The 17,002-nt window shown below is 40.0% G+C and overlaps 1 protein-coding gene across 1 annotated transcript in view; it reads right to left on the bottom strand.

Annotated features, from left to right (window-relative positions):
• Positions 1–483: 483 nt before the first annotated feature.
• LOC134527302 (uncharacterized) overlaps positions 484–17,002 on the bottom strand; it is a 52,510-nt gene continuing 35,991 nt past the window's right edge. The window contains exon 2 of the mRNA XM_063359854.1: positions 484–16,770. Coding sequence (XP_063215924.1) covers positions 14,306–16,770 — 2,465 coding nt within the window. The 3' untranslated portion in view covers positions 484–14,305. The remainder of the gene's footprint in view (positions 16,771–17,002) is intronic.

Here is a 17,002-nt window from a genome sequence, read left to right as displayed (position 1 = left end):
AACAAGATTTTCACACAAAATAACCCACAAAACAAGGGACAAAAACATACACAACAGGCAAAAAGGAAAAAAAATAACTAATTAAAGAAAAATAAATAATTATATGATTATAAAGCTAATCAACAGTAAACAGAGTTTAAATATATTAGATATATTAATGAAAAAAGCCTAAAAACATTTATTAATAACATAACATTATTATTACTACTAATTTTACTATTAAATAGATAATAATCTTTACCTAGGTTATTAAAGTTCGGAATTAATATATATTTAGTATAAATTTTGTTGTGTAGAGCACAGAGCACAGTCTGTAAATGACTATTGGACTGATCAAATTCAAGATAAGAATATTCTAGAGAGTATTTAAAATTGATTTTAGAAATATAGCAATTATCGACAAAGAGGAAATCTAATAATTTTGTGCGGTTGGTTTTTAAAAATTCTTACAGTAAATAAATTTGAATTATTTATTTATTAATATTTTTCCAATTTTATCACAACCAGATGCTATCAGTTGTTTAGGGACAATAAAACTTGATAATGTACAGGCTGCCCAGAAATGTACTTCTCACTGAGTACCGAGCAAAGGTGTAAAGAAAGCCTGTATAAGCAAGTACAGATGAAAGAAAAATATCTGACATCTGCAAAAGTAAAGGTCCATTTACAGTGGACTTTTATATAATGCAGTGGTTCCCAACCAGTGGTCCACGGACCATCAGTGGTCCGCAAGAGCTAAAATATGGTACGTGAAAGATTTCGAACTTTGAATGAACGCGCGTCGGTGAACAAAAGTGAGCGCGGCGCGCAGTCAACCGGGGGAAGGGCAAGCAACTGACTGAACATTATGGTGCAAGCTGGTCAGTCAATCGTACGTTTTCTTTTGTTTGCTCAGCAGTGTTGTGTTAGTGTTTCTGTTCAGCTGTTTAGTGGGTCAACATCTGTAACTCCTCGATATTCTTATGGATATTTTGATAAAATATGAACAGGGTAAGGAGGCTACACATTTTTCTCTGTTAAACTTTTTTAATAAAAACATGCAATTACAAAACAGAATGTGGACGTTAGTTTACATAGGTATGATTCTTGTGTTTGTGTATTACAAATGTTCACAACAGTTAGGTACAGTTAGTTGAAAACCTAAATAAATAAAATAATGCGATATGAAATTAAAAATTAAGATAGTTAAAGAACACTGGTCTCCCAAATTAAAAAGTGGAGCCAGCCACAAAAATTCTTAAAAAATGCTATCATAAAATTGTTGAATTGTTATTATGCTGTTTTATGTTTTTCATAACAAAATAAAAACACAGTTAACTCTTTTAATGCCAAAGTAGGATAAATCGCCTTTTCTGTGTCGTACGAAAAATTGGAGGATCAAAAAATCGGCCTGAATTTTTTTTTCTTTCAAAGACGCATTTACGACACTTGCAGTGCACTCTACCGTTGTCGGTTTGACTCGCCCTACTATTGAGTTGCTTTTTCTCAAAATAGAGAGCAGAGCTGTCACGCTTCTGTCTTCCTTCCCTGATAGAAAGCAGGGTTTTCATGCTGTTTTCGAACAGCATGTGAAACAGATGGGTACTGCGTTTGTGCACATTTCTTTGTTTTTAATTTAACTTTCCGTTTTGAGAAATTAAACTTTTATTTAAAAAAAATTATCTTTTGATTATTTTGTAAATTATAAGTGTTAATTATTTCCTTAATAAGTATGTGTTCCTGCTTAAAAAATTTATTTTGCAAATATTTACAAAAATTATATATTTCTGGTAAACAAATTATTAAGTTGCTTTATCAAAAAATAATAAGCAGTTTCATGGATATTATAAATTGCCAGTTATTCTTTATTGTTGTTTATTGTGCGTTGAAAATCATTTTTGTAATAGTTGTAGTGATTGTATTTTTCCAAGAAATTCTTAGTGCCAAGAATATTACTTTGATAACCATGCCCTATTCACACGCCAATCCATTAAAAATAATATAACTTTTTCACGAGAACTTCAAAATAAAATAAATAAAAAATGCATTATATGTTTTTATTAAATCTTAAAAAATGACAAAGAATAATTTATTTATAAGATGTGAAAAATTTATACTTCCATACTTAAAGGTAAAAAAGTTATTAAAGATAAAAAAGTAATTAAAGGTAAAAAGTTATTAAAGGTAAAAAATATATTAATATTTAACTCAAGATATGTAATTCATTTAAACATGACTTGGCACTTTTAGTATAACTGTCATAGAATTAGACAATTTGAGGCTGGCACCAAGAAGGTTAAGGGAAATTTAAAGTACCTACCAAGACCCTTGTTTTTAACAATTAGACAACATTATTTTTTAAATTGTGTAGTAAATATTTAAATTTGTAAAAAAAAATAATAGCGAGGTTAGAATTTTTTGGAAGCCAGTTTATATTTATTTATTGAATGATTTATTTTATGAATTATGAAAAAATTTAGCTAAATTATTTTTATTCTTTTACTTGGCATAAAACATAATATAACCATAACAGTGAACATTCTATTTCATTTTGGTTTTGTTTTCAGAAAATGCCGCCTAAGAGAAAATATGATAATAGTTACATTAAATTTGGATTTACTTTGATAGAAAGTAATGGAGAAATAAAACCACAATGTGTTATATGCGCAACTGTTCTCGCGAACGAAGCCTTGAAGCCAGCGAAATTAAAACGTCACCTAGAAACGATTCATCCAAATTTTTCTGACCGACTACTGGAGTTCTTTCAAAGAAAATTGGAGAATTTTAAAAAAAATGAATTTCGGACCTAGTGGTACAAGGTTTGCATCATCTGAAAAAACATTAGTAGCATCGTTTGAGATATCGAAATTAATAGCACAATCAAAAAAGCCTCACACAATAGGAGAAACTCTTGTGAAACCTTGTTTGATCAAAGCCGTCGAAGACGTTTTAGGGTTAGAAGCAAAAAAAAAAAATATACAAGATATACCTTTGTCGAACACGATGAAAGCTAGAATTGAACTCATGTCAAATGATATCGAGGAGCAACTTGTTTCAAGAATTAAAATGTCGCCATTCTTCGCTTTGCAGTGCGATGAATCCACTGACATTTCTAATTGTGCTCAGTTACTTGTTTTTGTCCGCTTTTTAGACTACGACAACATAATCAAAGAAGAACTGTTGCTTTCTCAGGAACTGGAAATGACATCAAGAGGTATCGACGTCATGAATATAATAACTGGATATTTCCAGAAATATGGCATTATGTGGGAAAAGCTAGTAGGTTTCTGTACGGATGGTGCTCCTGCGATGTTAGGATCACATTCCGGTCTAGCAACGTTAATCAAACAGAGGAATTCGTCAACATTAACATTGCATTGTATCCTTCATCGCCAGGTGTTAGCTTCCAAGACTCTTGACATCCCAGATGCATTTGGCATATCTTGTGGATATTTTTACACACTTAAATAAGTTGAACTTGCAAATGCAAGGTTCAGGAAACAGGCAATTAGAAGGCGTTGCAAATATTTTTAATTTTGAAGATTAACTTTGTGCTTTTATTTGCAAACTTAAGTTATGGATTAGTCAAGTTGGCGAGGGCAATTACATGCGTTTGCAACATTGAAGGCACTCCTTGATGACAAAAAGTATGTCATGTTTAGGGAAAGCATACAAAAAAACAGCAAATGTCATTTGCAAATGTTGGTTGACGAATTCAACCGTTACTTCCCAGAATATAACAATACAGAAGCTAATGTGGACAAAAAACTGATACGCAACCCTTTTGGCACTAACGCTAGAGAAGTTGCAGAAGAAATCCAAGAAGAACGTATTGAATTACAAAATGACAGGAACTGTAAGGACGCTTTTGAATCTGATTCTTTGGAGACGTTTTGGTGTAAGAAAGCAATTTCATATACTAAAATTCGAGAAATCGCTTTGCGCTATCTTATGCTTTTCTCAACAACTTATTTATGCGAACAAGTATTTTCTTCATTACTGATCATTAAAAACAAATCCAGGAATCGACTGAAATAAGTGATGATATGCGTGTAGCTTTGAGCAAAAGTATTAGCCCAAGAATTCAAGATCTTGTATCGAAGATGCAAGCTCAAAAATCTCATTGATGCAAACTGAATTGTGTACTATAAATATATGTTTTCAATCATAACACTGTTAATTAATGTTTATTTTTGTTTTTTAGATTGCTTATGTTAAACGTTTCGATTAACATTGAACAATTAGGCTTAAAGTTTATTTTTATATTGATACAGATTATTTTTTAACCTTGTGGTCCCTGCTAATAATAATGAAATTTAAGTGGTCGCTGATCAAAAAAAGGTTGGGAACCACTGATATAATGTAACATTATCTGACACTTAAACATTACCATTGTAAAAATGGCCGAGATTTAGGGCCGAATTCAGAGAGCTCTTTCGACGGTTATCCACACACCGAAAGGCTTTTCCATTGAAGCTGCTCGGCAGAGACGTTTTTCAGTGGTTGGTTGACTGTTGGATAAGGAGAGCCAACCACTTGAAAGTGAATGTGGTCTGAAGCACATTCGAATGCCTGTTCAGTTGAAAATCGGCGGAGCAGTTGATGGTTTTAATATATAATTCCCACATAAAAACGTGTTTATGTATGTTTGTAATTGTTTAAAACATTTTTGTCATATGGCAGATATGTAAAATATGGTTTGGAATTAAATATGCGTTTTTAAAGAAATCGTTTCGCCCGCAAAGTGTGCATCAGACACGTGTTTTGTAGCGATGGCAGAAGATTTGGATGAATTTCCAAATCACATTGACGAGGTTATTGAATTTTTTGATGATCTTAAAAATGAAAATCCAGTTCCGCGAAGGTATATAAGAAATTTAGCAGGCCCGTTTTATTTTTGTCGGGATCAAGAGTTCGAAACACAATTTTTTTCTCTGTAAGAAACTGCATCTGTTTTTTTTTGTTTTGTTTTCGATTACGGTTTTGTGCTTTCTCACGAGATCAAAAATAATCGCTTTTTCATCTGGAGAAAACACTATAATTTTAGACAACGTATCCATCTTAAGAACATTTCTCAACCTCGTGTAGGGTTACCAGACGTCCGGCAAAAGGAGGACATGTCCTCCTTTTTATGTATTTTTTTGCGTCCGGCCGGATTTTCCTTAATGCTCCAAAATGTCTGGCTTTTTTTATAAAGTGAGATAATTCCTGCAGTTACACAATGGGCAAAGCGCGCGCTGTCCGCAGAGTCATCCCACTAGTAAGTAGTACTATGACAGCTTGACAGGTAGCAGCACATGCAGAAGCACGTGTTTTTAATATGCTGTATATGCGTAGTTTGTTTGATTATTTATACTGAAACTGTATTAAATGCAAAAACATTGTAAAATATCGTACTCCATTGTAATTAATTCATGGCTTTTTTAAAAAATATATATATTGTCCTCCTTTTTAGTGAAATGTCCTCCTTTTGCGAGATGAATGTCGTCCTTTTTTATTATCAGTGTCTGGTAACCCTAACCTCGTGTCCAATCCAAACAAAATATTATTTTCAGTGGGAGAGCAAACAAAAGACAATCTAAATTAAATAGGGCGCTTTTCCACACACACTCCAAGTACTTGATCTAAGAAAATTTTTGTGCCATGTTGCCAGATCTTCACTGAAAGTGGATGGGAACAAGCTTTCAGCTGGCAGTCATTCGAAAGGCGTTTTTGAAGTATGAGAGGTGGAGAGTCTGCCAGATGAATGAGAGTTGGATGCGCTTTCGAAGGTCAACTCTGAATTCGGGCCTTAATGTTGCATTCAAGTGTGAATACCACAATATATATTGCAAAACTTTTTTGTTTAAAGTATAAACGCTGACCAACCTGACCTCGTGTCCGAGAGAACTTCTGCATTAAGTGTAAATGCTTCTTGATATTGAGTGGATGACATTTATTCCATATCTCAAAAACTAATTGCAAGTTGGTGTCAAGTGTGTACACATAATCTATGCGATACTTGTATCTAATACAATGATAATCTTCAGTTCAAGGCCTGTTAATTTTTGAGACGAGTGTCAGCCAACCAAATTCTTAGCAAATGTGAGTGCAATAGCAAAGAAAGAAATGATCTAGAGCAGGGGTTCCCAAAGTGTGCGCCGCGGCGCCCTGGTGCGCCGTAGAAAGTTAAGAAGGGCGCCGTGAAGCGATTCTCTTTACCATTCTCCGAAACCTCAACTGAAGTGTTCACGGGTACAAAATAAACAATTTAATTTCTAGCGCTCGCGTAGTGCTTCGCTTACCTGCGCACTCGTCAATACTTATCTACTACAAGCCCGAGACAACTATGGTCCCGGTAAACATGTGAACTACCCAAGGTCAGACGGACCCCTCCCTCCGTCGTCATCCCTTCCGCCACACTGTCCCCTCCCTTTGCCTAGTCAACCTCAAGGGTCGGAATGCATGTCACGGGTGGGACGGCAAGTACAGCTGTTACCATAAGTCACGACACAGTGCGAGGACACGGGCGTATCGGTGTTCAAGTATTTCACGGATCCTTTGAAAGCGGAGCAAGGTTTCGAAGCATGCGTGACTGTAATAGAACATGTATTGACAAATGGCATCGGGCAGTTCAACGAATCACAAAACTATATATAGCCAGTGCAGGCAAGTGATTAGCAATTGTAACATGTCAGGAGTTAAAGAACTAAGTGGCTGAGTGAGAGTTTGTTAGATGCACTTAGCAAAAAATTGTTCTGAAACGTTTCTTGCATATGCTACATCAATTTATCGCAAAAAAAAATTTCTTTGATTATAGGCGAATGTATACCTACATAGACATTCAGTTTGGTGCTGAGTGAAATATAATAATTATTACAGTACACTCCCTATTTAACGCGGTTGTCGGGGGACATAACTTTTACCCGCGTTGTTGCATAACCGCGATGTTTCGATGTGACCAAGGTCAAAAGGCATAAAACACCGCCTGTGTTCTAATAGGTCGGCAAGCACGCACAGTATAGACGGCCCGCCTTTGTGCGGACTTTGCATCCGCAGTTTTCACTAAACGCGGGTGAAAAAATTAAAATAATAAATTTTAAAGATAAATATGAAATGTTGAATTTTATTTTTTATTTTTCCGCATGCCGCGCACAGTTTGTCGCACGGCCTACGAGCGCGCCACACGCCGCCATACACACGTGCGGCACACAAGCTGCTGCCAGTCTCGTGGTGTCAGCCACAGTATCTGCTTCGTCTGAGTGTCCGTAACAAAGTAAGTGCAGTGTGTGCGGTTACACACGATTCTGTGTTCAAAGTCTTCTAAATAGAAAGGCCATAGTAATACTTCAAACCGAATATGAATCGCAAAGTACCGAGTTTGATTGACAAAATAAAAATTCTAGATTTACGTACTTACAAATAGCGTGTCTTTTGCAGAAGTATGCAGCAGATACGTGAAAAACTATTCTAGCATTCGTACAATATAAAATAAAGAATCGTCTATCGTGTAAAGTGGTTAAACTTTGTTATCCATGCTTACATTAAATTATAAATGGTCACATGTGGGATACAAAAATTGCGCCAAAATAATTTTAGCGCAATCAGTGGTGCCGTATTAAAAAGTCTGTTAAACATTTTTTTTACTTATTCCATCAAACGCTGTGTCGAGTTGCTGAGTGTGTGTGGCTCGGATCGGCAAGTGTTATATTCCCCAGCCTCTGGTTAAAGGTCGGGAGGCCGCTACACATAAACATATCCGGGGCTTGTTTACTACCTCACGGTAAAAGTGGTACAGTATGGTTCACATAAGTATTGGACCACTGGGAATTCCTCGGCAAAGTTAAAAAATACGCTAGCTGATTTACTTTACTATTTAATGTTAAAACATTATACCAAAGTAAAAAGATGAACGTGTATAATACAACGAATAATATTACGTCTGTAGGTTCAAGTTATAACAAAACATTTATATGTCAACACACGTGAACACGAGAAGTGTGCCGACGGAAATGAGTGAACTACTCAAGGTCACCAGACTTCCCCCCTTTTGGCTTAATCGCCCCTCTCATCACTGGCGCTTATATTCCACTCCTCCCGTCTACCCGGGTGTCTTGGTCGCATATTCTCTGCTCGCCTCTCCCCTCCCAGCGCTTGCCGTCAACCAAACCTATCCAAAATCAATCCCCAGCCGAGTCACGCTGGATAATGTCGCTGGACAGTGGGCTTTATCGGGTCCCCTGTCCGATGCTTTATTTGTGGGTTAAAAAAAATGTTAAGAACTAGTGTTTCAGAAAATAACACTGGGCTGGATTGGACCATAATGTGAAAACACTACAAGATAGAGGAATAATGTACGGAGATATCTTGTTTAGAATTTCACTGCGGACATTTTCTACGCCTAGGCTTTTTTCTGCCCGATGCTTAGTTTGTGAGTTACAACGCAAAATTATCCTAATCGGCTGTCAACCATTTATTCCATTATTATTACTGTAGAACCTCGTTAATCCGTGACGCGCTAATTCGGGAATCGGATAATCCGGGACGATTAAAAAGTGCAGAAAAAAAAAAGAGAAGTAAAAATTGTCAGCGCTTGAAATTAACGTCACGCGGGCCGGCGGCCGGCAACCACTGCAAGCCATCGCGTGGGCCGCCAAACTCTGCAACGCTGTTTGTACCGACCCTTTGTGTCGTCCCCCTTTCAGCTGTCACATTTGTCACTATTTAAACTTGAGGGGGATGTCCTGATGTCTGCTTCCCGTCTCCCTTTGTTTCCACCCGCCAACGCACGGCAGGCGCCTGGCGAGTGACGTGTCTGGCTGGCATTCGGCTGGACGAAGTGGGATGAGTGGGAAGGGGGGGGGGGGGGGGGGGGCTACCCAAAATTTATGTGTGCAAGTTCAGCACGATCTTATCTTTCTCTCTTCGGCTGTTGTAAATGACCGTGAACTAATGGCTAGGCAGTGCCGTATTTTTTTAAGCCGAGACTAATTCGAAGACGGCCCTTACCGTGAACGGATTATCCGGGTTTATTACTTTTTTTTTTACAGGATTTTAATTATCCGGGCATCGGCGGGTCCCAATTAACACGAATAATGGAGAGTTTACTATTTTTTATCCATCTGCTGCCAAGGCGCAGTAAGCCTCGGTAGATGTTACGTCACATGACCTTGGCCTTAACCCAGCTGCACGCCGGTGTCTGAGAAGCTTGACAAGACCTTCCTGGCTTTTAATCCCTAGTCCGTGAAATTCTGTAATCCGTGATTATCTCGGTCCCGACCATCACGAATTAACGAGGTTCTACTGTTATTATTATTATTATTATTCATTTCTGATTGGGGGACATGGTTTGACCCGCGATATACCCGATTCCGCGATCTATCGAGGCGCGGTATACCGGGAGTTTACTGTATAATGCAATCGGTACAGTGTGATGCTGTGACAACTGTTTGGTACACATTCTGACATCTCCATAGACACCTTGTTTCGCTGTTTCATACAAATATACCTTTAGTTTATCACAACATTTCTTACGTACTGCACGACTGCGCTACATGGTCTTCCTTTCATCCATATACTCTTGCTTACATGTTGCGTACACTAATGAACGTACGTGTATACCCCTTGCTTCCGCAGCAAACGGTATCCCCCTACTGCCAACCCCTCCTCATTCACCACCCCTCTCTCACGGCGACACTGGCGCTCCCGTAATTCCCCTCCACAGGACCACAGTTGCTTGGGCGTGTAGTACTCTCCTCCCCCGCCGCGAACCACCCGCGATGGCCATTTGTTTAGTTACAAGCGAGCAGCGAGACATCATCTCCCGTTTTGTTTTGATTGTGTCGTTTCGTTTTGTTTTCGTCATAAGTCTTTTGTTTTGTCAAAATGGATCAATTTGTATTTAATAAACAAGTCGGTAGTACAAGGGACACTGATAATGCATCTACCAGTGGTGGGGAAGTAAAAAAACGGAAATATCGCAAATATGATGATAGCTATTTGGACTTCGACTTTACGTCAACAGAAGTAAACAATGAAGAAAGAACGCAGTGTGTGCTCTGTTTGAAAATTTTATCAACTGAAAGTATGTTTCCAAGTAAGTTAAAGCGAAATCTCGAAACCATTCACCCGGCTATGGTGAAAAATCGCGTGATTTTTTTAATAGGAAATTACAAAATACACAAAATGTGTTTACTCAACAAGTCTCAGTACCTAACAACGCGCTGTTAGCATCCTTCAAGGTAGCATACAGGATGGCGAAATGCAAAAAACCTCATACTATTGCAGAAGAGCTTGTTCTATACCGGCTGCTCTCGACATGGTGAATATTATGGTGGGAGAATCGGCGGGAAAATTAATTTCTAAGGTACCCTTATCTAACAACACTATCAGTCGAAGAATCCATGACATAGCTGAGGATCTAAATCGCCAATTAATAGTAAAAATGAAAGGGAAGGAATTTGGTCTGCAACTTGACGAGGCTACCGACAGTAATGATGCACATCTGATTTGTTACGTACGCTTTGTGGCTGACAATATTATTGTCGAAGAACTCTTATTCTGCAAAAACATTACCGAAAGTGCAAAGGCTCATGACTTGTTTGAAATTCTTGACAAGTTTATTACAGAAAATGGTTTCAACTGGGAAAAATGTATTGGTGTATGTACAGATGGTGCTCGATCAATGTCTGGCAGGTACGGAGGATTACAAGCGCTTATTTGCAAAAAAGCCTCGCATGCTGTGTGGACCCATTGCATCATCCATAGAGAAGCGCTTGCGTCAAAGTCGATGAGTTCTGAATTAAACCAAGTATTAGAACATGTCATTGGTACTGTAAACTTCATTAAAACTAGACCACTAAAAGCCAGACTTTTCAAAAAACTATGCATAGATATGGGAGCTGAAAATACAGCACTGATATATTACTGCAATTCACGATGGCTTTCCCGTGGAAAAGTCTTAATTTGTGTGTTCAAATTACATGAAGAAATTCACAGTTTTTTACAACAAGAGCATCATGCAAACTCCAGATACTTTGCTGAACCAGATTTTTTGCTAAAACTAGCATATTTGTGCGACATATTTGAAAAACTTAACAAACTGAATCTGTCTTCGCAAGGCAACAACATGCACATTCTGAAACTACTGGAGAATATTGCTGCGTTTAAGAAAAAACTGCAGTTTTGGATTAAAAAAATGAATGAAAATCGCGGTCAAGATTGTTTCCCGCAGTTGTATGAATATGTGACATCAAATGAGCTTGTTGTCTCACAAGACCTGATGACCCTTTTCACGAAACACCTTTCGAAGCTCATTGAATGGTTTTCAAAATACTTTGCCGAAGACGATGTCGATAAATATTCGTGGATCCAAGACCCATTCCATGCACAAGCTCCGCCAGAATTTACATCGGAAGAAGAAGAAAGTCTCATTGAACTCTCTTGCGACAGCAGCCTTAGAACTAGATTCACATGTTCCGATTTGGTCGAGTTTTGGATATCGGTTCAATATGAATATCCCACTTTAGCTTCACAAGCTATAAGAATTTTCATTCCTTTTGCAACATCTTATTTGTGCGAAACTGGATTTTCAGCTGTAGCTGTAATCAAGAGAAAATATCGCTCAAAGATCAATGTGGAGCAATAAATGCGAGTAGCAGTGTCAAACCTTATTCCACGTTTTGAAAAAATGTGCGAAGATCACCAAGCTCACCCATCACATTGACTAGCTAGGTAGCTATTGTATTTTATTTTTGTTGTTCTTAAGTCTCTCTTGAATGTTTTTGTGTTAATTTTATATTCTTATAAATATAAATATACAGTTCAGATTCATAATGTGGATATTTTAATTTTTGTGCTTATCTACCTAACTAGTATCATTGTACCCATCTATTTCGACGAGCCAAATAGGTTAGGGCGCCGAGACATAATAGTAAACATGTATGTGCGCCACGGACTTAAAAAGATTGGGAAACCCTGATCTAGAGGAACTTGTGATAATTAAGCGAAACCAATATTGTGGGATGTTCATGCTACAGAGTATAGGGACAAATGCAAGAAACTAGCATAGAAATATGCCACAATGCATAAAAATATCAAGGAAAAACCCACAATCTGTAAAATCACTTCAAAAATTAATTAAAAAAATTACATTATAGGAATAACAGGTAAAAATTATGTTTACAAATAGTGCAATTATGTGCTTCAAACTTTTTTATTCTATAATTATATAATGAACTCTGTTCCTTGCATGGCCTAGGCTTGCTGAGGGACAATTTTATATTTTTCACTCCATTTGAAACATCTATTTTGCATGTTGAGGATCTTAAAGACCTTAAAACCATCACGTTTTTTTACAACACACCATTCTTTAACCAAAGCTTAATTCATAATATGCACACATTTATTGTTAGCACGAGAGCAGCAGAGCATAGGTTGGTTCCCCAGTCCTGCTGTGCTGGCTTCGGGCATGAGCAGAAAATACCAAGATAGTCAGGCTCCGATTCTCAGCGCACAACAAAGCGGACAGCAAATAATGGATAGAGAAATTAAACAGTGGAGTGAAGAATGTTGCCTCATAAATTTAGTGTGATTGTTTGAAATTTAAAAATGATACTTAAATTATGTATTCCAATAAAGAATTCTGCACATAATTAAAAAGGCATTTTATCCCTTCCCAAAGTAGGAGAGTCGGACGGGTCCCTTAGTTCCATGGAATATTGGCCCAGTATAAATGTATTGCAATTACCACAGTTTAGAGCTGTAGCAAACCGTATGTATTCGTTACTGAGTAACGGGTGCGGCATCTAGTAACGAGTAACGAAACGTTACACACGAATGCATTTCGTTACTCGCATCTTTCGTATGTTTCACGCATGCGCGCGCGTATTCGTTACAAAGAACGATGTTTGTTTATTAATAAAAGTATAATTTGGAAATTCGTCGTCCAAGTTTTTTACTGTTTATTAAAGGTATTGTGTGTGTAGACAAAGTTTTAGATTCGAACAGAAACAACGTAAGAAAGTATTTTTTACAAATTATAAATATCTATGTTTTTGTTTTTTATAATCGCGTATTTTCACGTTTTATGTTCTTATCTTAAAAGATATATTATAATAAAGCCGCTCTAATGAGAGTTAATTGTTTCTTGGTTAACAAAAGCTGTTAATTATCAAATATTTTTAATTGTTTATATTCGATTTATTTTTATTTACGCGACGTCATACTGTACGCGTACGAAATACGACTCGATTCGATGCTGTTACATAACATATCATGTGCCATGTCATGCGGTATCAGAAGTAACGAGTAACGATACGAAAGTAACGAGTACTAATTGTTTTAGTAACGAATACATACGGGTACACATTTTTTCGTTACTTTTACACCTCTACCACAGTTACAAAAGTTACATTCTTAGAAAAGTTTAGTAAAACAATTTATTTTTAGTAAGTAGATTCAAGCCCCAAATACAAAACCATATAAAGATATTTCATTTACCAACTAGGGTGCACAAAATTAATGTTTACAAGAGGCTGACACCAGATTTAAAACAGCTAGATACTATTTAATAGACTGTCATGTTCTAAGTAAAATGAGAGTGAGCTATGTAGGTACAGCAATAAAGTATTTAAAAATTACAGAAAAACTTTTACCAAAACTTGATATAACATTGGAGTACGATGAAGATGTGTTTTTATTATTTTCAGGAAAATCTGTCATTTCATAATGAAACAGTAATAATTTATAAACTAAGGTTGTAATGATTAAAATTAAAACTAACAAGTACACACGTGGGTAGAATTCTGTGTAAAAATGAACAAAAGGGTGTTCATGACTCTGCAAAATAGGTCACATCTGAAAATAAATGCTTGTCTGTGATGACTTTTAATAAATAAGAATTTCTTTCTATGAGACAATGTGCATAAAGAATAAATAAAAATTGTGCATGACCCAAGTGCCCAAGCAAACAGCCGATGACACACATTGTAAAAACTTTCATGACTGCATATTTTATATTTTCCTGATCAAATTGTCCTAATCTTTTGACTAGGGTGAGTCCTTGGTGCATACTAGTGTAAAAGTTGAAAACACTGCGGAAAACTCATTATGGTGCACACAGCTTCAACAGTCAGCTGTTCGTAAGACTCCAGTCATACACAACACAACTTATTCATGGTCTGACATTATCTGTACTCAGATGCAGTACAGTAATAATTTTACTTTTATAAAAATTCTGGAAAATTTTATTGAAAGTGTTATTATTTAGGTCATAGAGTAATATGTAAAAAAACTTGCAAGTTTTGCAGCATCTTAGAAAATAGTGCTACAGCATACAAGTATAGCATTAAAAAATTGCAACCCCCAATTTGTCAACAAGTCCTTTGCAGATGATGTGGTGGACCATAATGGCTTTGTTGCGTGACATAGCCTTGGAGAAGGAGTGGTAGGTGATCCTGTAGCAGTGGCTGGTCCAGCCTTCGGGAGACTGATATGTGTTCAAGAGGGAGACTCCCGAGATGACGCTCCCTGCAAGATCCCAGAGCGCAGCCCAAAATTTCTCCTCCAACCAAACACACGGCACACGGAACGTCACGTCCAAAACATGGGGCACTGAGTGCAAGCATGCAAGTTTCAGGCTGGGTACCCCATCCTTCACCTCCACTCTCGCTCCCTCTGCCCACAGCTCCCTCCAGTCTGCAGCACCCAGCACCACTCCTGCCAGTCTGTCCAGATGCAGCACACTGACGAGTAACCTGCCCCCCAGCACATACTCCTCACACACCAGACTCCTGGAGCCATCCTCGTCCTTGCTCGCCAAGAGCACGTTGCTCTTCCCCTCTACTGTTCTGAGGTCCTCCTCACACATCAGTCTCCTGGAGCCAACCTCGTCCTTGCTCGCCAAGAGCACGTCGCTCTTCCCCTCTACTGTTCTGAGGTCCTCCTCACACATCAGTCTCCTGGAGCCAACCTCGTCCTTGCTCGCCAAGAGCACGTCGCTCTTCCCCTCTACTGTTCTGAGGTCCTCCTCACACATCAGTCTCCTGGAGCCAACCTCGTCCTTGCTCGCCAAGAGCACGTCGCTCTTCCCCTCTACTGTTCTGAGGTCCTCCTCACACATCAGTCTCCTGGAGCCAACCTCGTCCTTGCTCGCCAAGAGCACGTCGCTCTTCCCCTCTACTGTTCTGAGGTCCTCCTCACACATCAGTCTCCTGGAGCCAACCTTGTCCTTGCTCGCCAAGAGCACGTCGCTCTTCCCCTCTACTGTTCTGAGGTCCTCCTCACACATCAGTCTCCTGGAGCCAACCTCGTCCTTGCTCGCCAAGAGCACGTCGCTCTTCCCCTCTACTGTTCTGAGGTCCTCCTCACACATCAGTCTCCTGGAGCCAACCTCGTCCTTGCTCGCCAAGAGCACGTCACTCTTCCCCTCTACTGTTCTGAGGTCCTCCTCACACATCAGTCTCCTGGAGCCAACCTCGTCCTTGCTCGCCAAGAGCACGTCGCTCTTCCCCTCTACTGTTCTGAGGTCCTCCTCACACATCAGTCTCCTGGAGCCAACCTCGTCCTTGCTCGCCAAGAGCACGTCGCTCTTCCCCTCTACTGTTCTGAGGTCCTCCTCACACATCAGTCTCCTGGAGCCAACCTCGTCCTTGCTCGCCAAGAGCACGTCGCTCTTCCCCTCTACTGTTCTGAGGTCCTCCTCACACATCAGTCTCCTGGAGCCAACCTCGTCCTTGCTTGCCAAGAGCACGTCACTCTTCCCCTCTACTGTTCTGAGGTCCTCCTCACACATCAGTCTCCTGGAGCCAACCTCGTCCTTGCTCGCCAAGAGCACGTCGCTCTTTCCCTCTACTGTTCTGAGGTCCTCCTCACACATCAGTCTCCTGGAGCCAACCTCGTCCTTGCTCGCCAAGAGCACGTCGCTCTTCCCCTCTACTGTTCTGAGGTCCTCCTCACACATCAGTCTCCTGGAGCCAACCTCGTCCTTGCTCGCCAAGAGCACGTCGCTCTTCCCCTCTACTGTTCTGAGGCCCGTCTCAACCAACACGGAGAAAGTGTGTTGTCGGTGGAACATCTCCAGGATGTGTCGGACAAAGTCTGCGCCCAGCCCCGCATGCCCTCCCACGAGCAGTGCCTGCACAGCCGCAGGCGGGGCCGAGAGGTTCGGTGGAGAGGTTGGGAGCACCAGTGTGTGTGCCACCCCCACCTGGGTGTCGAGAGCACCCTGGGGCGGGATCAGTGCACAGTAGTGGGACAGCAGCTCTCCTACCACGCGTGGAGGCAGCTGGACCGGCCTGACGTGGTAGCGGGAGCGCAGGAAGGCGTGTAGGAACGGGAGGAGATAGTTGCAGGCAGGGGTGGGAAGGGTGGCAGGGGACAAGGGGAGCAGGGGGCCGGCTGGCCGGAACACGTGCACCAGTGCCCCGTCCAGTTGGAAGGCAGAGTCACGGCTGCGGTAACCAACGCAGGTGTAGTGCGGGAACGCCGCTTTCCAGAAGGGATGGACGTCATCTAACACGAGGTCGGCATGGGCAGCCATCTCGACAGCCTGCCAGGTGTCGCCCCAGGCGCGGGGTTGGTCGGCAGGAGTGCCGCCCTGCCCACGACACAGACTCACCACCACTCTCCCCCCCTCCCGCAGCATGCCCGCCGCACTGCACAGGAACTGTCGCAGCAACTCCCTGTTCCGCCCCAGTTGCATCTTGCCCCCGACGTGCGGGAAGTTGAACACCACTTTGTCGAACCTTTTCTGCCCGAAGACTGGGTGCTCCGAAAGTTTCGTGCCATCCACGCCCACGCACACTTGCACACCTACAAACAAACAAACGCACTCCGGCAAGTGGCTCTCCGGCAGCTTGTAATCTTATTCATGCCTGCACCTGAATCTACAAACATGTTTATCTGCTCTTACTACAGTAAAAATTATATCTAACTCTGCACAGTACCAAGTAACTTCCATGTTAAGAACGTTCCTCCAACATGTTTTGTAAATAAAATAAGGTTAACTACAGGAATATTTGTGATGGTAAAACACAACAGTTTA

Source organism: Bacillus rossius, chromosome 1, assembly GCF_032445375.1.
Source record: "Bacillus rossius redtenbacheri isolate Brsri chromosome 1, Brsri_v3, whole genome shotgun sequence".
Lineage (NCBI taxonomy): Eukaryota > Metazoa > Arthropoda > Insecta > Phasmatodea > Bacillidae > Bacillus > Bacillus rossius.
This window is presented reverse-complemented; position numbering and strand designations above follow the sequence as displayed.